This window comes from Sturnus vulgaris, chromosome 15, assembly GCF_052056855.1.
Source record: "Sturnus vulgaris isolate bStuVul1 chromosome 15, bStuVul1.hap1, whole genome shotgun sequence".
NCBI lineage: Eukaryota > Metazoa > Chordata > Aves > Passeriformes > Sturnidae > Sturnus > Sturnus vulgaris.
The window spans coordinates 1,637,066-1,660,467 of NC_142257.1; the positions used below are offsets into that span (position 1 = coordinate 1,637,066).

At 45.7% G+C, this 23,402-nt stretch overlaps 1 protein-coding gene across 4 annotated transcripts in view; it reads left to right on the plus strand.

Annotated features, from left to right (window-relative positions):
- Positions 1-14,596, plus strand: part of CSNK1A1 (casein kinase 1 alpha 1) — a 32,324-nt gene extending 17,728 nt beyond the window's left edge. For 2 of the 4 annotated variants that reach the window (XM_014891202.2, XM_014891199.2), the window contains 6 exons: positions 1,367-1,506; positions 4,578-4,656; positions 5,655-5,729; positions 7,048-7,154; positions 8,005-8,153; positions 13,066-14,596. In XM_014891202.2, the coding sequence (XP_014746688.1) occupies positions 1,367-1,506; positions 4,578-4,656; positions 5,655-5,729; positions 7,048-7,154; positions 8,005-8,153; positions 13,066-13,073 (558 nt within the window). In that variant the 3' untranslated portion in view covers positions 13,074-14,596. The remainder of the gene's footprint in view (positions 1-1,366; positions 1,507-4,577; positions 4,657-5,654; positions 5,730-7,047; positions 7,155-8,004; positions 8,154-13,065) is intronic. The other 2 variants (XM_014891203.2, XM_014891201.2) reach the window with 1 other exon arrangement.
- The last annotated feature ends 8,806 nt before the right edge of the window (positions 14,597-23,402 follow it).

The window sequence follows — 23,402 nt, forward strand, 5'->3', positions numbered from 1 at the left end:
AGTGGAGTTGATGTAAAAATTCGGGTTTATGTCCCTTGCTCCAGGCATTCTGTGCTTTCAGGGTGACTTTCACCTGAACAGTGCCTTGTGTTTGCATATAAATCATGGCAAGACTTCAACCTCGGGTTTTCTGCTCTGACACCAGTAATTTAAGAGGATTTGAGCTTTGCTTTTTCCTGTCTAGCCTACTGTAGTTGGTAAATCTTCTCAAATCAGAATTCTGAACCATAGCTATTCTTCAATTCAGAAACTTTCAGTATCCTGGATACTTCATATAGAGTGGAACTTCCTAGTGCACAGCACTTCCATTGTGCCAGTGAACCCCCATTTCAGCCTTGGATGTATTTTAGTCTCCAGTTTGCTTTTCAAGATGTATCTTCAGTTCTGGAATCAGCTTTAAGGTGATACTGAGTTGGTTTTTACTGAGACTTTTTCAAACTTTAAATGTCTTCTTTCCATCACGTTCTGCCCCCACCCAAGTTACTTTTGCAGCACTGATCAGTCTGTAGGGATTGTAGTCCTTGATCCTGTAGCATTAATCCAGTGTTGGAATCAGAATTTGTAGCTTGAGGTCTGAATGCTAGAATTTGAAAGATTCCTTAAGTACTTCTTTCTGCCTCAGCTTTTTTTGCCTAGTCCTGAAATCTTGCCCAAGAAGGTCCAGCCTGCATGACCCTCTGTAGGTGGGCTGGCTGGCAGCACACTGATTACCACACACTAATTACCACACACTCAGGTTGCTAAATACCAAATCATTGGGCAAGCTTGGTTATTAGAAACCCAAATTGGATCCATTCCTTGGCTCCAGCTTCTTGGCTGTGATCAAACCAGTGAGTTTGTCCTGCTGCTGTTGCAGTGGTTGTGGGAGCCTTAAAATGAGCCAAGACCAAGCTGTCTTGTTTTTTGGGGTAGGTTTTGGCCTTGTGCTCTGCAGAATGGCCACTGCTCTTTGAGACAGGAGGTTGCAGGATGTGCCTCGTGCATTAAGTGTGTGTGTGTGTGTGTGAGCTGCTCCAGTGCCAGTGAAGGTTTGGGATGTGCTTTCACACATCTTCCTCCCTCAGCTGTGCACTGCAGTCATCAGACTACAGCAGGGACAGAAAACAGTGGTAGAACTGAGCTCCAGAGGCTGAGTAGCACCATCTAATCCATGCCAGGGGATTGAGAAAAGGCTTGAGCTAATTCACCATCGAGTTTTTAACTTGCTAGTTAAAGCTGGTTGCGCCTCTGCACTGTTACTTTGCTTCTTTTAACTGTAGGCTGTTACATTGTCTGGGTGTCTTAAAACATAGCTAATGCCTAGTGCAAGAAGTTGGGAATTTGGGGGATTGGATAGCAATCTAACCTATTTTCATTTTTCTTAAAGTTATTCCTTATTGACTTTGGTTTGGCCAAAAAGTACCGGGACAACAGGACAAGGCAACACATACCTTACAGAGAAGACAAAAATCTCACTGGCACAGCTCGATATGCCAGCATCAATGCACACCTTGGCATTGAGCAGAGGTGAGTGCAAACCTTCTGGAGGCTGCAGGGTGGTCTTTGGGAAACTTCTAAAGCTCATTTTATATGAAAAATGTATCCATCCCCTTTGCAAGTGTTCTTCCTTTTGGCTGCCTGTGCAAGGATAGGGGGGAAAAATCCAAGCAGCTAATTTGCTTCTTGAGGAGACTGTGGGGCTTGCAGACATCAGATGGATGTTCTGCATATTATTTTGATTTTTGAAAGGCTAAGCCATTCTTTGATGTGGATCTCACACATAAAATGGTGCACTTTGCTGATGTGTTGGTGCCTGCTGACTGGCTTGAGAGGCCTTTCTGGAAGCAGAAAGGGTGTTCCAAAGCTGGTGTCTGGCCTGTTTTCTCACTCTCTTCAAGTTATTAACCATTATTTCTCCTTTTGCCTGCAAGCAAGACTTAAATACCTTCAGTCCCACTGTATTTTAGTTTTTGGTGTAGTCATGTCTGTAGGTATGTACAGGTGTGTGTGGATATATTTATATACTTGAGTTTTGCTTAATCAACAAACACAGTTTTATCTTCTGGATCAAAGGTATTTTGTTGCTACAGAATTCTAGAATTTTTCCAGTGGAGAGAGCACTTCGGGTTGTTTGGAAGTGTTAGGTGCTCATGGGGATATCAAGGGATGCCTCTCTTCCTTACATCTTGTGCCTAAATTTTGTAATGGATGACTGAAGAGTGTGGCTTCACTTCTCCTGGATATTTAAAGCTTCCAGGAATGTCTGTGCCTCTGACCTTTTGTTTTAACCAAGATGAGAATGACAGAATTTCTCATGGTCAACTTCAACAGAACATGGAACCCACAAATGGTGCTTTGAAATGCTTCATGTTTCCTTTTTTTACTTTTAATTTCCTTAAGGTTCCTTCGGGGTATTTAATTATCTGTCAGTGTCATTATTTAAGCCAGCTTGGTATGTGGCTCAGGGAGGTAAATGACAGGTGTCACTTCTGAAATAAATGCATTTCATAGATCCCCAAGCAGTTCTGGTAAGGGAATATTTGTGCTTGCACCTGAGAGTGAAGGAGGGATCTGCAAAGGATGTTCCTTTTCAATTTAGTTGTACACCAAAAATTGAATTGGATTTTACACCATATCTGCTGGTAATGGGAATTCTGTTATAATTAGAAATGTAGGTTAGTGCTTGCTAAAAGCTGCTAAACTGTCTAGGTCAAACCAGCAATGAGGCAAAGAAGTAATGCATTCCTGTAATCAAGGGAAACCAGTTCTGGAGCTTATGGCAGAATATTTTAACCTCTAGTCCTGTACTTTTAACTGTTACAGAACATGTTTTCCTGCAGATAATGACAGCTGTGTCCAGGAGCTGTTTGCAATGTTATTTATTTTAATAATGGAGAGGATTGTCCTGTTTTCCAAATCCTGAAAGCTGCTCCTATCAATATATTCTCAAATGTAATGCAGCCATTACAGAGTTACAGAACTAAATGTTTCCTACTACGAGATCATGACATTAAACATTAAAACAACGAGCTGGATGGGGGATGGATACTCTTAATCCCTTTATTGCTTCTGAATCTATCACTGCCTTCTCAGAAAACATGATTTTATGTCATGGCCCTGTACAGGTTTACTGAATGCTGTTGGTGATTAAAATCTGCAGTTCTAATAGAATTAGCAAGTTTTGCAGGCTGGAGTTTGTGGGCTCAGGATCATTTTTCAGCCCTTTGTCCGTGGTTTCATGTTGCAGCTGAGATGATCTCAGAGGTGGCTGCTGCTGAGGGGAGGGAACCAATCCTCTCTTCCCTGGCCACAGCAGAGCTTTTCTGGCCTTGTGCTAAAAGCTGATTTTCCCCTGGGAGAGCTTTTCCTTTGTTCCCCAGAGGGTCACAGAGCTGGCCCGTGGGTGCCAGGCTGTTCTGGTTCTGTGGCTGGGCTAGAACACAAAACATCACCAACTTCTTTCTTCTCATACCAGGATCTGCAGCTAGATGAGGTTGGAGCCTGTTCCCATTTCTGGGGAGCTGTTTTCCCCTCACCTTTGTGTGCAATCCTGTTTGCAATACCACAGTCAGCCTTTTGATCCCATGTTGGGGTAGGAGGTGTAGAGTCTGTCCTGCCACCCTTTAAATCCTTCTCTGAGTGGCAGAGCAGCAGCAAAACTCACCAGGTTGTCCCTATAAGGGAGCAGAAAGAAGTTATTTTTTCTGTCTCGTATTAAATAGATGTCAGCTGCAGAGAAGCAGTCAGAGGAAAAAATCTGATTTTACCACAGCTGGGAAGAGGCAACTTTGCCAAGAGGAAAAAAAAAAAAAATCCTGGAGTGTGTTTTTCACTCCAGTGAACTGTGCTGGTCTTGGTGCTCAGAAAAGCTGTGAGGAAAGTACAGTGGTGTTCATGTGGCCACAGTGGGGATGGGGAACATGTGCAGGGCAGGAAGCATTTGAAGCCTTTTGCATGAGAGTTTGTGCAAATTCTCACTGAAGTCTGTGACTGGATCACTTTGGAGTTCTCCAGCTGCCTTGGAACAGACTTTTGTGGGAAGAAGGCAGAGGCACATCTCAGATTGATTCATGTACCTTTATAAATATTGCTGCATTTTAAAACCAGAGACAGCTCAGAGGTTTTTGACAGAGGGGAGGGATGAAAGGAGCAATGCCCTTTAGGGGCCAGGTGGTCAGGATTGATCCCAGGCTGAGCCAACATTCAGGGAACAGTTTTACTGACACGATGTTACAGCCTTATTGACCTCATTAACCTCATTCTCTCTGACAATGCATTCCATGGTTCCCACAGGAAAATCTTCAGTTTCTACCCAAGCTACTTAAGAAGGCAGGAAAGACATTTCATGTTTCTTTTTTTGTTTTTTCATTTTTCCAAAGTTTTTGTTTCCCAAATCAGTGCAGTTCCCTGCAGATTAGAACACACAATACCTACAGAATACCCATTAAAAATGAATAGGATCTCCTGCTATCTTAGAGTTCTCTCAGGGTTTATTCCTGATTTTTTTTTTTTTAATTCCAATTTTTGAATGCTAGCATTGTGGAATAAAGTAAGAAACGGCAGAATTTGTAATTCCTTGTGTTTTTTTCCCTCTGCAGTCGTCGGGATGACATGGAGTCTCTAGGCTATGTATTGATGTACTTTAACAGAACCAGTCTGCCTTGGCAAGGATTAAAGGTAGGTTATGATGTTTTTGTTTCCCTCCCTCACCCTTTTAATATTATTTTTTTTCATGTTTGTGTATCATGCTTCTGCCTGTCAGGTGGGTTTATATAATGTTTAGTCTCAGTTGTACAAAGCAGCTTTTCCCAAAGCTTGATATTTATAGACCGTGGATTCTGCCTCTTACGCAGCAGGCGAAATGTGCATTGTTGGACTGTCTTAAAATTGATGCTAAACAATAGCTGACATCATCTTTGCCAGTTATTGTCCTGTTGCAGGCTGAGGCCCCTTTGGGAAATAGAAAAATAACATTGTTAGTGGCTTTTTGAATTGCTGGAGAGAGCATGGAAGTAATCTCTTGCCTGGCAAGTTCAGCCTCAGTGCTATCTTCAGTCCAGGTTGTGGCACAACTGAATAATTATTAACTGCAGCAGGCTTGTTCAGGATTTCCATGTATGGGAGCCAGCTACAAAAGTGGCAGACATTTCTTATTTCACTTATTTAGACTCCAGTGATTGGTTTTCATGTTTTAATTGTTTTTCTTTCTCCGTGTGAGAGTTGTGTCATTCCAATGGTGTTGCAGCTGCACAGTTTCTGAAAAGGCAGCAGCTTGTGGGCCACTGGAACTCTTCAGCTGCAAATGAATGTAAAGGGTGCTGAAGCACCAGGCAGCCCTGAATGGGGCACTGAGTGGGAATTAATACAACTTTGGCAAATGGAGCTGCAAGTCTGGTGTGGTTAATGGACAAAAGCAGCAGCTAGAACTCCACGAGCTGTGCCATGTGATGGAAGCATTAGACTGAGACAAATGGAATTAAACTGTGGCCAAATCTTAATACCAGATTGACCTTCATTCTCTTTGCAATAAGTGTGTGGGACTTGGAGATTTCACATAAAATACTTATGGTTGACCAAAGGATTTTTGTCATCTTTTTTTTTTTTTTTTTTGCTGCTGTCCTTGTTAATCCAGTGTTGCACAATATCTCTTATATTGTGACCTACATGTTCCACAGGCTGCAACAAAGAAGCAAAAGTATGAAAAGATTAGTGAAAAGAAAATGTCCACTCCTGTTGAGGTTTTGTGTAAGGTAAGACTTTCCAAATGATGTCGTACTGTGAAATGGAAATTCTTTTCTTGTTTGGTTTGTTGTTTGTTGTTTTTTTTTCCTAAACTTGAGCCAACATATTAAATAGCCTCACATGGCATTTACTGCTGAATAATACTGCTTTGGCAGGCACTGGGTGCCTTGGGTTTGGCCACCCAGCAAGACTGGGAATGTGTGTCCAGGGCAGCATTTGCTGCTGTTCCTTGGCAAAGTTCATGGCACCATCATTCAGGTCTTGCTGACTGTTGGCTCTGCAGGCTCCCAACTCTCTCACGTGTGGCTTGTTCATTCCTTCAACGTTTACAGTGCAAGTTTGACATCAGAAGTAAATAAGTAACCAAGGTGGAGCTGTCTGACTTGCCACATCCGTTTTCTGCCTCTGCAGGAGGGTTCATATTGTCTGCCCTAACTCAAGTGGTGCCTGTAGTGGAATTGGATGCAAGTGATCTTTGTTTTTCCAAAATTTTCCTTTGAGTTTTAAGATTCCTTTTGTGGCATCCAAGTGCTTCTTACCAAAGATCCTTGAGAACACAGCAGGGTTTGTTCACCTCAGGCAGCAGCACCAAGGATTGCACTTTCTAGTCCTGCAAATCTCTATCCCCAGAGCCTGACAGCATCTCCCGGGCTGTTCAACTCTTCATGGAATGGTTTGGGTTGGAAGGGACCTTAGAAATCATCCAGTTCCAATCCCCTACTGGGGACAGGGACACCCTCCATTAGTCCAGGTTGCTCAGAGCTCCATCCAGTGTGGCCTTGAACTTCCAGGGATGTTACACCCTGTGATTTTTTACAGCACTGTTCTGTGTGCTATTACCTATTACAGGTAGGCTTTCATACACATCGTGTTTGAAAATGTAAAGCAGAAAATCTTTGAAAGAGGTTTTCACAATTTAAGTTTTCACACTTGTTAACTGACCTTGTCTCTACTGTGTTCAAGCAGATTATTAAGGAAACAAGAATGAATCTCTTACCAGATAATTTTCATTATTTTAGAGACTTAGTTAATAAGAGCAAAGTTTAATTAGGATGAACAATATGCTTTACAAATAAATGTTGAAGGTTCTGGTAGCAGAGAGCTTATGATTGCAAACCATGTATGAGGTAACAGTTCTGGGGAAGCAATGTGTACCTGAACAAATCCACGTGCTGAAATACAGAATAAATCAACAAAAAGTGGAATTAATTCATACATCTTCAACCCGTTTTCCTCTGCTATTAGAGAGACACGTACCCATCTTTTTGCCTTTGTTAGAAGGTTTTTGCTGCAAGCCATGGCTTGATGAGCACTGTTGATTTTCAGGGGTTCCCTGCAGAATTTGCCATGTACCTGAACTACTGTCGTGGCCTGCGCTTTGAAGAGGCACCAGATTACATGTACCTGAGGCAATTATTCCGTATTCTTTTCAGGTCAGTCTCCAAGTGGAAAAGTACAGAAACTTCTCAGGGGTCCAGTTAGAAACTGCTCAGTGGGACTGGCACTGCAGAGAGCAGCTCCTGTGTGTGTGGTGTAGGGAGTTCTTCAGGGACTTCCTTTCATTTCAGAGCTTCAAAAGCTGTTTAAAGGAACTTGAAAATTATTGTTCAATGTTAAACATAAAGGGAAAAGATTCTCTTGTTTTTGCACTGTGTGATGTGACCACAGGGCTGAGCCCCATGCTTCAGGTTCTGTTGCAAGTACCTTCAGAAATTGACCCCTTGGTAGAAGCCTTTGAAGCTTTTTATGTTTGGAAATCAGTGCTGTGCCCAGCAGTGGTTCCCAGGAGAGAAATTTCAGTGGAGGAGAAGAGTGCTGCTTCATTGAGCTCGTTAGAGCAACTGGAACATAAATTCCACCTTGTGCAGTGAACAGCATGTCAAAAGAAGGGCTGGTACTGATCTCTGGAGTCTCTCCCCAGGTTTCTGGAATCCAAAGAATCTTTATTCAGTGATGTACAATACTGCAGTCTCTCCTTGAAATTATATCTATGTTAAAAAAAAAAAAGGCTCAGAAGCTCAGTGCAGCCAGAGGGTGAGCTGGGCTGGGAGGAAGTGCTGCTTCCACAAGTGCAGATCTTTGTGTAAGCAGTGAGTAAATGCTGCTGGCTGGCATTTGGGCTTGCTGCAAGAATCCCTTTAAGTTAGTAATACTTAACATTTCTATACCATTCATAATCTCCAAAGCAGCTTAGAGAAGGAGCTATCCCCTAGTTCTGGGATTTCAGGCAGGGCTTGGTGTTAGCTCTGACTTGTTACAGCAGAACATTTCCCTCTTTTGCAGGACCTTGAACCACCAGTATGACTACACATTCGACTGGACAATGTTAAAGCAGAAAGCAGCACAGCAGGCAGCCTCTTCCAGTGGGCAGGGGCAGCAGGCCCAAACCCCCACAGGCAAGCAAACTGACAAATCCAAGAGTAACATGAAAGGTTAGTAGCCAAGAACCAAGTGACGTTAGAGGAAAAACAAAAATTCCACGAATTTGGACAACGGCGGCAATTGCAAGTGTTAGATCAAGGAGGTGGTTTAAAATCTACATTTGGCTCTTAAATTCAAAAGCAAAACCAAAAGACGTCCTTGGAGAATTTGACTACTAACTTTATACCAAAATGTCCTTGTTATTCATATCATTTCTTCTGGGGATGTTGGGTCATTTTTAACCACTGCATCTTTTTGCTCCTGCATTAACCACTTTCCAAAAACAAGAAACTGACTTGGTGTTGGGAATGTGACATTTTTATTTATTTTGATTTTTATATATATACATATATATGTCCTTATATATGTATAAATATATAATGCAATCCAAAATCCTAGACCTAACACTTCTTAAGGGATAATTCTCATTGACTGGGCAAGGATCTAGAGACTTTGGGTTCTGCTCTGTGGCAGCTGGTACAGTGCTGTGGGTTTGCTTCTGTTCTGTATGCCTCCAACACTGGGAACAGAAAATTGTGACTGCTCTGGCTTCCTCCAGTGGGTTTACATTGAGACAGTTGGTCCAGAGTTCAAGCAAGGGACCAGTGAGCTCAAAATGCCTTGTGAAAAACAAGCAGTAAGCCCAAACTGCTGTGGATTGCCAACTCACAATTTTCTGAAGTATCTGGGTGCTCTGGGGTGGGGCTTCAGGTTTCCTGATGATTTTTTTTTGATGTTTCTAGGTTATGGTTTCAAAGGGAAATGTTGTGACATGTTCAAATGTAATTGTGTAATAACTGAAAACTAAGTTCTGAAAAGACACAGCAGTTCTTTTTCCCACATGGTCTTGAAGCTTTTAAAATCCTTTTTTTTGTGTGTGTGTGTGATGTAAATGTGCTGGTGTGAGTCTGGTAAGTCCCTAGGATGCAACTGTCACATCTGTGCATTTTTGAGCCAGTCTTGCCATGAAACCAATTCCTCCAGCTGAGCTGTGGATAAAATTGAAACTAATGAGATTGTGTGACTGAGAATAGAGAAGCAGGGTTTAAATTCTGTACTGAGGCATTGCTGCTCTTCAGTACCTCTTATCTGTCATTTTTATATGTATAAAATTATGTACTTGGCTAACACGACAATCCTGGAAATCAAAGAAATGCAGAAGTGTTTACATCAAACTAAAACATTGTTCTTCACATATTGTGGCAGCATTCAAACCTTACCAGGTGTCTTTAGTTGAAATAGCTATCAAAAAATCACATTTCATCCAGAATAAATGAAGTAGTAAAATACCTGCTGCTCTTCCCAAGATTGAAGTGGTTCTTGAAAAAAAAAATAAAAAATTCACAGATGCCATTAAATGTCAGATTTTTGGCATAAAGAGTGGCTGGAGCTGACAGAGGCTGGAAACCAGTTCTTCAGCTGCAACACCAGTAACAGACTGGGTGATTAAGCACCTGGGCTTGGATTGCTTCCTGAAATAGAGAAACTCTGACTGAAGTTCAGAACCCAGCCCAATTTGGGGTGTGGAGATGTTGGCTGTTGGAGCAGGGGAAGATAATTTGAGCAGAAATGCACATTCCTCACAACAGCTCATGCTCCAAGTGAAGGCTTTGCAGGTGATGATCTGTAAGTGGAACCTGCCCTGAAAATCAAGGTGTGAGCTGCTGAAACAAAGTTTTGCTGAAGTGTTCTGAGGTTTAATGTGCTGCTCTGCTGGCTCAGACAGTCTCTGCCTAAATGCTCTGTGTGAGGAAAGAAAAGTGATTAAAGTGATGATCTGCCTGCACCTTGAAGTGATGCTTCAGTGGCAGAGAGCAGAGCTGAACTCACTGCCAGGCACCGTGGAAGCTTTGCCATGGAGCCCTGGACTATTTCTCTTCACTGATTTACATTCCTTATCACACTGTCCTTCGGTAGAGACCCATTGCTACAGCTAAGAGGAAATTCCTGAGGTTTCAGCACAATCCCATTGGGTTCTTTTGGGGAATGACTCTCCTCTTCCCTCCCCATCACCAAGAAAGGCTTGTGACCTTTGGATCAATCAAGCTGTAATGTCAGCAGAGCATTAAAGCAGTGCTTGGCAAACATCTGAAGACTTCAGAGGATTCATCTCTTCATCAAAGTAAAGATCTCCAGATTCCTAAAATCCTGCATGTCTTTTGTGGAGAATTCTGCCTATTAATGAAGATTTTTTTGAACCCAGCTAAGGTGAAGGTGTAGGCTGTATGTCTTGGATACTCTGTCATATTGGAGAGGATGAAATACCTGGTTATTTTTTCTGGAGTTCAGTTAAATTCTTTTGTAGTTGCTGTAGCAAAGCCTGTGTGGAAATGGCTTAAAAGGCTTCCTGGTATCAAATGTTACCACATCTATTGAACAGGAGTCCTGCAAATAGCAATGTACAGGTTATACAATGTGCAGTTATCTATAAAGTGCTCTTGAAGATGTGCATCTGGGCAGGGTGAGCCAGAGAAGTACAGACTCAGATTGTTTGATATTCCTGAATTCTTAACTCAGATCCGTGTTAAATCATCAACGAATCCTAGAATTTATCCAGGCTAAATATTCTGCTTGTTTCCAGAATCGCCTGTTCTGTCCATGGCCTTTTTTCTCTTCAATTTATTCTTTCCCTGCCCCTCTCTGGAACTCTGTGCAGTGTCTTTTGTAACAGCCAGATCAGCTGGTTTGGAACTTGGGAGAGGTGAACTGTTCCAGCAGACAGAGCTCTGCTGACTCGGCCAGGTTGGGCTGGCTCTCTTTTGCCAGTGCAGCATTTGTTCAGGTGTGATTTGTAACTGTGCTTACACTCAGCTTCCCTCAGTCATAAAAGTGACTCAGGCAGTCAATCTTGCAGGATAAAGTCTAGCAGTTCCATTTGGGAGAGGTGCTTTTAATTCCTGACACTGGAGATTCTGTGAGGCTGTCAGCAGGTCCATTAATATTTGCTGGATGCCTGTGGTGGTGGCAGGATTGCTCAGAACAGACTGAGGCTTTTCTGCTTGAGAATTAGAATTATTGACAACTGAATACTTCTCACTTGTCTGGAGAAATGGAGAATACACAAAGTTTGAGCATTTTAAATCGAGGAGGTTTTTAGGGAATTACACCACATTTGCTGCTCCCCTGTCAATCAGATCTTCAGCCACGGTAATAATGAAGCAATGTGAGGATCCCTCATGTAGCACAGAGATTTCCAGAGGTTTGGGTAACACCTCAGAGAGACAAGGAGTGACGATTTGGCCCTGGATGGAGTGAAGATCTATGGAAGAGATGCCACCATGAACTCTGCAGCACGTTCCTCATGCCAACAGTGCTCTGAGTATCTCTGTCTCAGCTGAGAGCTGTGCTTGGGCTGTGTCTTGAAGGGACATTTTGAGTTGAATCCAGTTCCCTGTTGCTCTCTGTAGCAGTATCTGGACATTTTCCTGCCCATGTTACCTTGGGTTTGAGGAGTTCTAATAGCAGCAGATGATTTGGTAGGATGCTCTTTGTCCTCAGGTTCAGCCTCCCATTTCTTATGAAATGTTCAGACTTGTAAAGCAATGACTTGATCTGTTTCTTTCCACACTCTTCCTTTGTTGACTTTGTTTTGGCTGCTTTGATGGAGAAAGTGGTTCAAAAGATGAATCAGTGTTCTCTGCTGAACACACTAAATGGAAAAACAGCATAATTTCTGGTTGTGTGCATCAAGTAAGGATTAGGGAATCAGGAGTCACTGTTCTGTGGGAATTTGCACTCAAGTGGGAATGTCTGTCTTGATTCTGGCACAGGATTTTTTTTTTTTTAATATGACCAGTGCTGGATAAAGAGAATTGTCCTTCAGTGCATTAACACGGGGTTTGAAACAAGTTCTTGAACCTCATTGAAATAACCTGTAGCCAGTTCTGGAAGAGTTAAAGCCATTTTCTGGGTGCTCTCCAGATACGTTTTGGACACAATGTCAGACTAGCAAGACTTGTTTGCACTTGCTTCTCTCTGGATGACAGCACAAACTCTAGCTGAGGTCAGCTCTGTCTGTATTTCACTGAGAAGAGATTTCTGTTGCAAAAACTCAGAGCTGTTGCTGTGATGAGCTCAGCCATGGTCAGAACCCTCCTGTCTGGAGGGCATCCAGAGCGGAAACTCTCTTGGCAAAACCATCTCTGGTTGGGGCTCCTGTTCCCTCTGAAGGCCAGCCCTGCCACCTGAGCCACCAGAAAGGAGCACAGGACTGGCTTAGCCTGCAGTGACTGGTTCTTGGAGGTGTGTGTGTGTTCCTGTCCCTGTCCCCTCCCTGTCCCCCAATGTCATTGGGAATACTGAACATGAAAAGAATTGCTGTGTGTGCACCACCTCTCCTGTCATGTGAGTCAGCTCGTCCTTCCAAACACTGAGGTGTGCTGCTCCCCCAGTCCCTGGCACAGCTCCTGCCTTGTGTTGTGGCTGCCCAGAGCGTGCTGCTGTGGCTTTGTGGTGGCAGCAGGTACTGGAGGGTGAGGTGTCCCCTGCCTGTGCGTGTGACACTGCCGTACTGCGTCTCTGGAGAGCACCCTGCAGTCAGATGACAGCTTGACATTCAGGGATATAAACATGAGCCACTGCAGACGAGTAGAAAACAATCCTATGAAATTACATCCTGTTTCCTAGTGGCAATAACACGGCTTGTTTTCAAACTGCTGGGCTGAATTGCTGCTGCAGGAATGTGGCATCCAGCTGGTGCATTAAGCCTGGCTCCCAGTGCAGCACTAGGTGTGAGTGAGAGGTGTGAGAGCTCCAAATGCTGGGTTACCTTTGGAAATGGCCACCAGGAACTCTGCAGTTCCCAGATGGAGCAGCATTTTCCCCTTTGAATGACCATAACTGCTGTTTAATTCTCCTCCTGTGAAGGCTGTTGCTAATTTCCATCCCGTATCAGTAAAGTTTCCCCTTGTGTTTATCTTGCAGGTTTCTGAGCATGACGAGGATGGGACAAAGCAGAGCAGATCGGAGCAGGACTTGTCACTCCCCAAATCCTAGAAATTTTAGTTCATACACTTGCCAGTGGCTGTGGGCAACCATTTCCTTGGTGTAAAGAACTTAATATCAATATAAACTGGCTCTGGGCAGTGTCAGTGATGCTGCACTTTGAGTTGTAGCAGCTGTAATTGTGAATATTACTGAGATAGTGAAACATGGTGTCCAGTTTTCTATTGCATTTTTTTCAAGTGGAAAAGTTAACTAATGGTTGACACACAAGTGGAGAAAATTGTGCATATGCCAATTTTTGTTACCTTTTTACTTTGAACTACACTGCTTATGAGATCTCATTGTTTTGGAAGAATGGCATGAACAGTCTTCGGCAACAGTTGTGATAATTGTAAATGCTCACAATTGTGCACTCTTTTCTGGTTATTCCTCCCTGGGTTTTGAAAGTTGTACACTTAAAACATTCTTAAAGTTGTTGGCTTCTATGTGCAACATACCAAGCCAGCTGACATGGTAGTAACCAAAGATTCCAGTTTTTAAGCATATGAAAGACTCTGCCTGCTTACCTGTGCTAGAAATAACAGCATCTAAAGTGAAGACTTAAGAGAAACTTAGCGACTACTAGATAATCTTTAGGACTCTGCATTAACTCTATAATGTTCTTGGTATAAAAGGAAAAACAGCATATTTGTCACGAAATTTAGTTAACATCTTACAACTGAACCTGTATGTAAGTTGCTTAGATAAATGTAATCACTGTAAACATCTATATGATCTGGGATTTTGTTTTTATTTTGAAGCGGGAACTTTTTTGTTTACAAGTTCATTAAAAACTAAAAACTGTTTCTGTAAGGAAATGAGATTTTTTTTTTTTTAATTTGCCTTGTTAATTCAGTTTAAGAAATTTACATTACCCTGTTTTTAAACCAAGTTTTAAGGCCATTTGTTAAGCAAAAGAAGTCATATTTCTTTCTAAATCATTTTAGATTTAGTGTTGTAACTCTTCCTCATTTTGTTTTTAAATAAATTTTGTATTTTTTCCTTGAGGGGGAAGGGGCAGTCTTGCATTTTTATAACCTGTTGTTTGAGACCAGCCCTCTATAATAAGATTGGAATTTTTTAAAATGAAATGGCATCTTTTGCAGACCCAGGATTGGCAGCCTCCGAGCATTGCCATGTCCTGCCTCGGCTGGACTGACTTGTGATTGCTGCTTTGGAGAAAAAATTGGAATGGTTTGGAAAAAAAAACCCCAAAAATTTGGATGGTTTTAAACCAAGGCATTTTCTTTCAAGTTCTTGTGAAGTGGATATGACCAGATTTCCTCTTGTTCTCGGGGGCAGCCTCACACCATGCAGAGTTCACATTGGTTACTGCCCCAGGCTGTCTTCCTTCTCACTCCTATTCTAGCCCAGCTGAAAGAAAGAAATACTTTTATTGCTGGTAATTCTTTAACAGTGTAATTTATTCCTTTATAGCATGTCAGAATAAATTAAAAAAAATGTCTGAAAATGCTGCCAGATGCCTATTGTGTAAATGTTGTCTGTATGTTTGCTTTTTAGACAGTTTTCATGCATGGAGCAGAGTTGCTGCTCACAATTGGAAAAGATCTTTCTTTCCTTTTGAAAAACCATTTCTTCAGGATCATAAGACACTGTGCACTCCTGGAATGGTGATGATGTGGATCAAGGCTCCCCTGTACTCTGTACCAAGAAGGATCTGCCCTGAGATGTTAAACTTTAGGTGGAGAACACTGTGTGCTCGTAATAATAAATAATAAACTTTGGGCTAGATAATGTGGGAGGACAGGGAGGCAGAGAGGCTGCTGGGCTTCAGAGATAGCAGAGCACACTGGGCAGCTCCTGAGGCACAGCAGGCTCTGTGCCTGCCAGGTGCAAGAAGAAATGGAACTTTTGTTCTCCTGGCCAGGATGCTTTTTCCAAACTCCTGATTATTGCCCCATCCAAATAAGGATGGGTTTTTTTTCAAGCAATGCCTCCTATGAAAAACCAGTCTGTTTGTAAGAACTGGTATCTGGAGCACTGTGAGATGTCCTTATCCATGATTTCTGCTGTCTAGGCAACGTGTCTGACAACACACGTTGGCAGGAGGGGAAGAAGCATCAATGAAATGCCTTCTTGGCAGCTGTTCCTGGAGAGGCTGCTCGGAATTGTGGCATCGCTTTTCATGCTCTGACACGAGATACTCGCTGAAAAGTTGGAGAAAATAATTTGCTTTCAGGAGAATAAATTATTTTCTCTGTCTGTTAAATTTGCTCGTGACTTTTGAGGGGGGGGTTTAGAGGCAGAGCTGCTCTTGATGAGCTCTGTAAGGGACAGTAAATACATTCAGGGTGTCCAAATGCATTGGTTTGTAGTTTGGGGAGCTGCAGGTGCTGTGGAGGAGCCTGGAGCTCAGTCAGCCTTGCACATTTGTGGGAATAGAATTTATTTCTGCACAGGAGCGTGGGCCAAGTGTTTTGCATCAAGAGCCTGTGCCAGATGTGCTGGCACACACGAGATGCCCACCTTCCTCAAACAGGCACCAAACTCCCGTTTGCTGTGTGTTCTCCTTGGTTTGTAACAAAGACTTCAGCCTCAAGGATTAAAACCCTGTGGATCCCGACTTCTGCTTGCACCTCTGCAAACGTTTTGTGTTGAGAGAGATTCACCTGCAAAAGTCAAAACTTCTGCAAGCAGCCCCAGGCCCTTGACGAGGAATCATCGTTTGGACAAGAGGCTGTAAAGCTCAAGATCTGCAGCCTCGTGCTCCCTGGAAAGTGCCAGAATTCGGGTAATGACATTAGGCTGTGACAACAGCTCCTTAGTCATCTCACTAAGCTGCGTCCAGGGTTTCAAAGCAATTTATTAACCTCCTTAGAACGACTCTGAGAGGCTTCCTAAGGCCACCTTTTAAAAGATTGCTTAATTGGGAGCACGGAGTGCTCATGTGCAGAGTACTGCTTCATTATTTTTAACCTATTTAAGCCATTCCTTGTTAGAAGCAGTTGAGAGCCTTTTTCTCCCATAAAGGCTCTGAAAAGAGACAGCTCTGGCTCCCAGTTACTGCCAGCGTCACTCCTTGGCTGCTCCTCAGTGTGGTGTTGGTAACAAGTGACAAACACAACCCCTGGCTGTGTTAAAAACACTTGATGTGTCTGCTGGGTCTGGAGCTTGTCCAGCATGTGCCACACACTTTATTTTTTTTTTTTCCTGTTTTCTATGCAATCCTTTCTCTCTGGGGGTTATTTTTCGATCTCAGGCATTGCCTCGCTGTTGCAGTGTTGTGCCTGTTCTCTCTTGGCTTTTTGAGGTGTTTCTCGTTGGGAACCTGTCCCTGCTTTGTGCTGGGGTTTTCCTGAGCTGAGATGTTTCAGTGCAGAGCTCTGACCAGGACCTTGGCCTTGCTGCCTCCCTGCACTCCCACCCATGTGGAATTTTTTGCCATCCCAACTCGTTTTGTTTTTTTTTTTTTTTTTGCATGAGGCTTTAATTTCTCTTGACAGCGTTCTCCAATTTAGAAGATTTGTTGCTTAGCCAGTTCCATCTGCTCCTGCCTTAATTGCAGTGAAATCATCATGATTTCATATCAGCTTGATGTCATAACACACGTCGGTGAGCAGGAAAGGCTGCAGACAGAAAGGAGAAGTGGGCTGGGAGGAAGAGTTGTCTGCAAGGATGACACAGAGGAAATCCCACCCTCCTAATAGTGCCTGAGTGGAAGGACTGCATCCCTGACTGTTCCAATGTGCAAATGGCTCTTTAATGTGATCCTTGTTAGCCAGGGCTCAGCAGGAACGGGGAGGGTGTGACCAGGATTGTCTGCATTTAATGAACCCTTCCAAACACCCAGGTCTGTCCCTTTCTTTAAATGCACCACAGTGAGCTCAGCTGCTTTGCAAAAAAAGCTCACTACTAAAGGTGCAAAATCCATTACTTTGAGATGCTAAAGTGACTTTTCACATGACATGAGGTGTTCTTTGATGTGACTGGACTGGGTTTTGGTAGCTGGAAATCAGGAGGAGCAGGGGAATAATCTCACACCAGACTCCAGTTGTATTTCAGGTATTTGTGTTCATAAATTACTGAAGGTTGGTGAAGCTCCTTTCTCAGAGAAGAGCTTTGGTGTTTTGGTGTTTTGGTATCAGGGACTGTTCTGGCAGTACCTGAGCACGTTCATCCCTCCCCATTCTGCCTTCCCTCCCCAGAAGCCTTTTGTTCCTGTGGATAATGTGCGTTGTTTTCTGTAAACACAGCTGATTAACTGCATTTCTTTCCCCCTCTGAGTCTGTAGGAAGGCATCGACGTGCCTGACTGGAGGAGAACTGTGCACCACTGCTGTCCTGAGAGCTCCAAAGCTCCCTGTGTGCTCCCTGTCCCCACCCTTGAAATCACACCGAGCCTTGAGCTGTTTTGCAGGTGGCAGACTTTGAACTTCTTTTGAATGGAAGCAATTTGAGCTGGCTGGGAGGCTTTGAAGGAGTGTGTGTACATGTTGTCCGACAGGGTGGACTGGCTTGTGAGCTTCCCTGCTGCTCTCACAGCCTCTGCATGCATGATAAATTCATGCCTTCACTTTACAGCCCTGTAAATGCCCAGGGCAGGAGCCTGACTCGGCACAATCCTGTGCCTGGCAGAGGTGGGGCAGGAACTTTGTGTGACTCAGATCTGAGGGACTTCATGAGCCACCAGAGCAGGGCCACGAGGACCAAATCCTCCCTGTCCTTTCCTCATACCTTGGGCGAGTCCCTCGTGCTGCCATGGCCCAAGCAGTGCACTGGGACTCTTCCAAATGAGTTTGTGTGTTTAACTGGGAATCTCCAGGGCTGTGCCCAGGGCAGAGCTTGCCCTGCTGTGTCTGGCTCTCCTGAGCTGCTGCACTTCCTTCTCATGTTTTATTTTAACTGCTGTTCAGCACTGGGGGTGAATTAAAGATTCTTGAGCCTGTCTCTGGTGACTGCAAGGATTTCACAAATCCAAATGGGCACAGTGGGGACCGGGACCAGCTTGGGGCTGGCAGCTGGCTCTGGTGTTGAGCAGCCACACCAAGCTGGGTGGCCTCTGCTGATGGCATCTGCCACATCCTCCTCTGGTGGGAGCCGTGGGCAGGACTTTGCCCAGATGGGGCAGAGAGGAGCAGGGAACGTTTCCCTGCCTTGGCAGCTGCACTCAGGCAGTGGGGGAGGAGAGCAGGGAGCTAAAGCCAGAAACTGGTGCAAGTCCTTGGAGCTGAGAAAAACCACTTATGCAGCAAATAGAATCATTCTCATGTGCCAACAGCTTCCCCCCGGCACAGCCCTGCCTCCTGCTGAGCTCTGGGTTCCTCCTCCTCCTCCTCTTCCTCTTCCTCCTCCTCCTCCTCTCCAGCTGGAGTTGGGCCAGGGCTGTTTGTGCCACGGGGTTGGGGTCACCTGGAGGAGGGCAGAGCCTGTGAACAGCTCCAGGAGGGTGGGCACAGTGGGTGGGGGGGTTTAATGCCCCTTCAGGGCTGGCATTCACGGTGCCACTGAACCCTCGGGGAGCTCCTGCTCCACGGAACAGCAGGTAGAGCCAGAAATCCCTGCTGACACACCCTGGGAGTGCCTGCCTTCCTTCCCAGGCCCCTTTTCTTTGGGGAGGAAAGGTGAAGAACAGGCTGTGGCCATTCCCTTGAGCTGCCCAGGAGGTGTTTGCTGCTGGCTGTTATTCGCTGGGTTTGTGCTGTTTGTGCCCAGGGAGCTGGGGAGGGTTGATAACCCTGCCAGAGTGGCACTCCTGGGAAGGTGGAGCTGTGATGGAGCTGTGCTGACGCCGTTCCCAGCCAGCCTGAGGCTGCTCACAAATCCCATAAACTGCTTATGGGTGTTAAGTCCCTGCTCAGTGACCTTTCTCCCTCTCACTGACAGCTTTTAACATCGTGCCCCTCCCCGAGGTGCTGCCTTGGGCTCAGCAAGGTGGGTGTGAGGTGGGCATGGGGCTGCCTGGCGTGCCAGCTCTGCCAGCCCCATGCCAGCAGATGCAGCTCGGCCTCGCCAGCTTGATGCTGATTGGAACTGGCTTGTTTTTACTTCCCAACATGCAAACAGCTCCTGGGGGCCGAGCTGGCTGTGCTCAGCTCTCCCCAGTGAAAAGCTGCTGGTAGGGGTTACAGTCCCAGCTCCTGGGGTGTGTCCCCAAATCCCAGCTCCTGGCAGGGCAGGGCAGGGCAGGGCAGGATGCCGTGGTGCTGGGGAGGGGTGGGAGGGATGGCACTGCCAGCCTGGCTCAGTTGTGCCTGGACACAGCCTGGGCTGGCTGGTCCTGGAGGAGCTGATCCTGCGTGACAGGGGACTCCTGGGCACAGGGTGTGTGTCCATGTGTGTCCATGTGTTTCCATATGTATCCATGTGTTTCCATGCATTTCTGTGCATTTCCATGCATTTCCAAGTGTCCATGTGTGCCTGTGTGTGTGTCCATGTGTTTCCATGTGTATCCAAATGTGTCCATGTGTGTTTCCATGTGTATCCATGTGTTTCCATGTGTATCCATGTGTTTCCATGTGTATCCATGTGTCCATGTGTGCCTGTGTGTATTTCCATGTGTTTCCACATGTCCATCCGTGTGTGTCCATGTTTCCACATGCTTCCACGTGTGTCCACACGTGTCCATGTCTATCCACGTGTTCCCATGCATTTCCATGTCTTTCTGTCCTTCCCAGGGTGAGGAGCGGGAGCTGGAAGTTGTTCCCACACAAACCCCATCCCAGTGCCAAGATCGTGCAGGCACCTGCCTGTCCCTCCTCCCTGGAGCCTTCTCCTTTGTGTCCCCCTTGGGCAGTGCCAGGGGAGCTGCCTTGTCCCTGTCCCCTGCTGGGGGAAGGTCTGGCACCCCTGCCCTGCTGCTGCTGGGGTTCAGGCTGTGAAAGCAGAGCCAGCACCGTCCTCCTGTCCCTCTCCTGTCCCTTTTCTGTCCCTCTCCTGTCCCCAGCAGGTTGCTGGGTGACTGATAAACACAGCAAAGGCAATGCCAGGGGGCTGGGTGCCCTTCAGCCCTGCCTGGAACAGCTGTGGCACCTGCCTGTGTTTGGGACACCCTGGTGACCCTCTGTGTGCTCCTTGCCCAGCCCATGGGGCTCTGGTGGGTGAAAGTGGCTTTTTTCTGACCCCAACCTTCATTTGAGGCTCCCTGGGGCCGGCCAGAGGGTCCCAGAGCTGCAGCATCCCTGTGGCCACGCTGCCTCTCAAACACCCCATTCCTGCAGCTTCCTTCTGACCTCTTGGAAAAAGTGGAAATTCAGGATATTTGAGCAAGCAGGGCACAAAAAGCCTGTGTTTTGGTTTTAGTTTGAAACCGGGCAGAAACACTAATTACTGTAAAAGTTTAGCTTTGCTAATCTTAATGCATTTATTTTTTTGCTGTGAGATAGGATTAGGAGCAAAAGTAAGGCAAGCTTAAAATGTAAAGGATGTAAATAAAAATTTTATTAACAACACAAAGAAATAATAAATTCAGAATAAAACCTTCAGACCGCCCCCTCCCCTTCTTTTACACTTTTTTTTCCTTTCTTAACAACAATACACAGAAACACTCCAGTTAGTTAATAACTGTTCCTCAGCCTCTTCCCAGCCTTGCTGGGGTGTGTGTGGGGCTGTCACCCCAGTGCTGGCCGGGTTATGGGGCAGGAAAGCAGTGCTGGGAGCAATGGTGCTGCTCGAAATAACTCCCCAGCTGCTGATGTTTGTTAACGTGGCCCGGCCGAGGTCCTGCAGGAATGTCAGCTACTCCCGGATCCGTGTCGCAAGGGGAGCTCTGTGGGATGGGAAGGAATCCCAAATGCCAGGATACACTTTCCAGGAAAGAAGTGTTTATGCCCAAATCCCACGTCTGGAAGGTCAGGGCAGCCTCCCCTGTGGCTCTACGGCTGCTTTTATTTTTGCTGTGGTAACAGAGCTGGGGTTGGAGTCCTGCTCTGAGCCTTTCTGGGAGCTGGAGGCTGAGCCAGCTCCACACCAGCTCTCCCACAGCTCTGCTGGAGCTCACTGCTGGTCCCTGGAGGCTCTGCCCTGCTCTGGACACCTGCATGTCTGCTCTGGAGTGGGCTCAGAAGTGCTGGCAAAGCCCTGAGCTCAGTCCCCCCTGCCCCACCTGGCTCCTCACCTGGGTTTGGGGGAGCAGCCCTGTGTGGGGACAGCTGCAGTGGAGGTGGCACTGGAGCTGGTGACAGCTCTGCCTGCTCCCAGCCTGTGGGGCAGCATGCCCAGGGGACTGGGAAAACTGGGGACAATTCATCTGGACCCTGCAGCTGTGTGCCAGCACCCCTGGGAAAAACCCTGATTGTGCTAAACCCCTCCTTGATTGTGCTAAACCCCTCCCTGATTGTGCTAAACCCTCCCTAATTGTGCTAAACTCCTCCTTGATTGTGCTAAACCCCTCCCTGATTGTGCTAAACCCCTCCCTGATTGTGCTAAACCCCCCCTAATTGTGCTAAACCCCCCCTAATTGTGCTAAACTCCTCCTTGATTGTGCTAAACCCCTCCCTGATTGTGCTAAACCCCTCCGTGGATGCTCTCAGGTGAACACAAAGCACCTTGAGGTCACCCCAGGCTGTGACAGCCCCTGGAGTGTCCCCAAGCAGGACAGCTGCTGAAGAACCCGGCTGATTTTTTTTTTTTTTTTCCCCAGTAAAAAAGGTTCTAAAAGGGTTTTGTGCAGAGTGCAGAGGGGGTTTGGAGGGGCAGCTGTGCCAGGCTGGAGTGGTGCTGGAGCTGCTGGAGTCACCCAACAGCTCCTGAAGGAGCCAGGAGTGGGCAGAGAGTGGCAGGAGCAGGGTTTGCATCCTCTGGGAGTGCTCCAGCTGCCTGCACAACCTGTGCCTGCAATTTGGGGTGCAGCTAAATGCCTGCAACTTCCATTTTCTGTGAATTGTTTCACATCTGCTGGACAGCACAGCTCAGCTTGGCCACCTTCCCCAACCCACCCAGTTCCTGGGTCCCCAGCTCGAGAAATAACAGAAATATGACAGAAGTATGTTGGGTTTTGTACTACTTATTTAGTGGTTTTTTATTAGTTTTGTTTGGTTTTTTTTAGAGTTAGGATTAATAGAAATGTGATTGAGGTGATGTTTGGGTTTGGGTGTTTATTAGGTTTTATTAGAAACTACAGAAAGTATGACAGCACTTTTATCTCTTTGTTAGAAGTAGGAAAAATGGTTACAGCTGAGCCTGCTTTAAGGCTTTTTAAAGGTAAACAAACTAATAGAAGTTTAACACTTATTTATTTTTTTAACTTAATAATAGATTTTTATGACTTTTAGAGTGATATCTGACTGACTAACTAAAGGCTACTATTTGAGGTCTGTGAAGAAGGTGGAAGAAGATGAACAGAGAAAAATACACTACTTAAATTTTTTTATTCTGTTTCATATTTACCACTATACTGTAAAAACCTCAAATTAAAAACCCATCACCCGGTGAACACACACACATCTAACCCACTACACATTTATGATTTCTAACTCATTATTCAGATTTCCAAGCCTTCTCCAAGGTTTCAGTGTTTTCCAGGGGTGTCCGTGCCTGGAAGCACAGAAAGCTCAAAGATTTTTGGGATCCAACATTTTCCTTCCAGCTGGGGAGGGAATGAGCTTCTCCTTCCTTCAGCTCCCATCGTGATAAACCCACAGCTCTCATCTGGCTCTGCCCCATAGCTGGAGCTGGAGGTGTTGCTGATGGAAAGCCGAGCGTGGAGTGGGAAGAGATTTTTGGCTTGTGAGCTGCCAGCCCGGCTTTTCCTGCAGAATTCTGCGGGTGCAGCGTCAGCTCCCGCCGGGGTTGGGCTGGGACAGGCAGCTCGCAGGCTGGCAGCTCCGGGAGGCACAGCTCTGCAGGCTCTGATCCGCCTCTCACTGCCCGTCCTGGCACATAAAAATTTCTCCTCTCTGCTCCCCGGGTGCCAGCGCCTTCCTGGCACAGCCCAGGCACCGCTCCTGCCACCAGCAGGGCTTCGGCAGCTCCTGCTCTGCCTCTTCGCCCTGGGGTGATGCTTTGGGTTTTAGCTTTTGTGTTGTTCAGAATCTCTGCGCCTTGGTGTGTAACTCTGGAACTTCACTTTAGGTGTCGGTGAGTTCTCTTCACAGGGAGTCAGACAAAACAATTCCTTCCCAGCTGGAGAATCAAGGACAACTGGTACCCAAAAATCAGAAACAGCAGCGAGGGAAAGGGGGCAAGGCAGGGGCTGAGACTTCATAGCCTGGGGCTGTGGGTGGATCATTGACCCCAATATGAACCAAAACTTATAAAAGTGTAAAAATTCGTGACCAGGATCCATCTGGGATTTGATTTGGGTGCAGCCCCAGCCAGGCT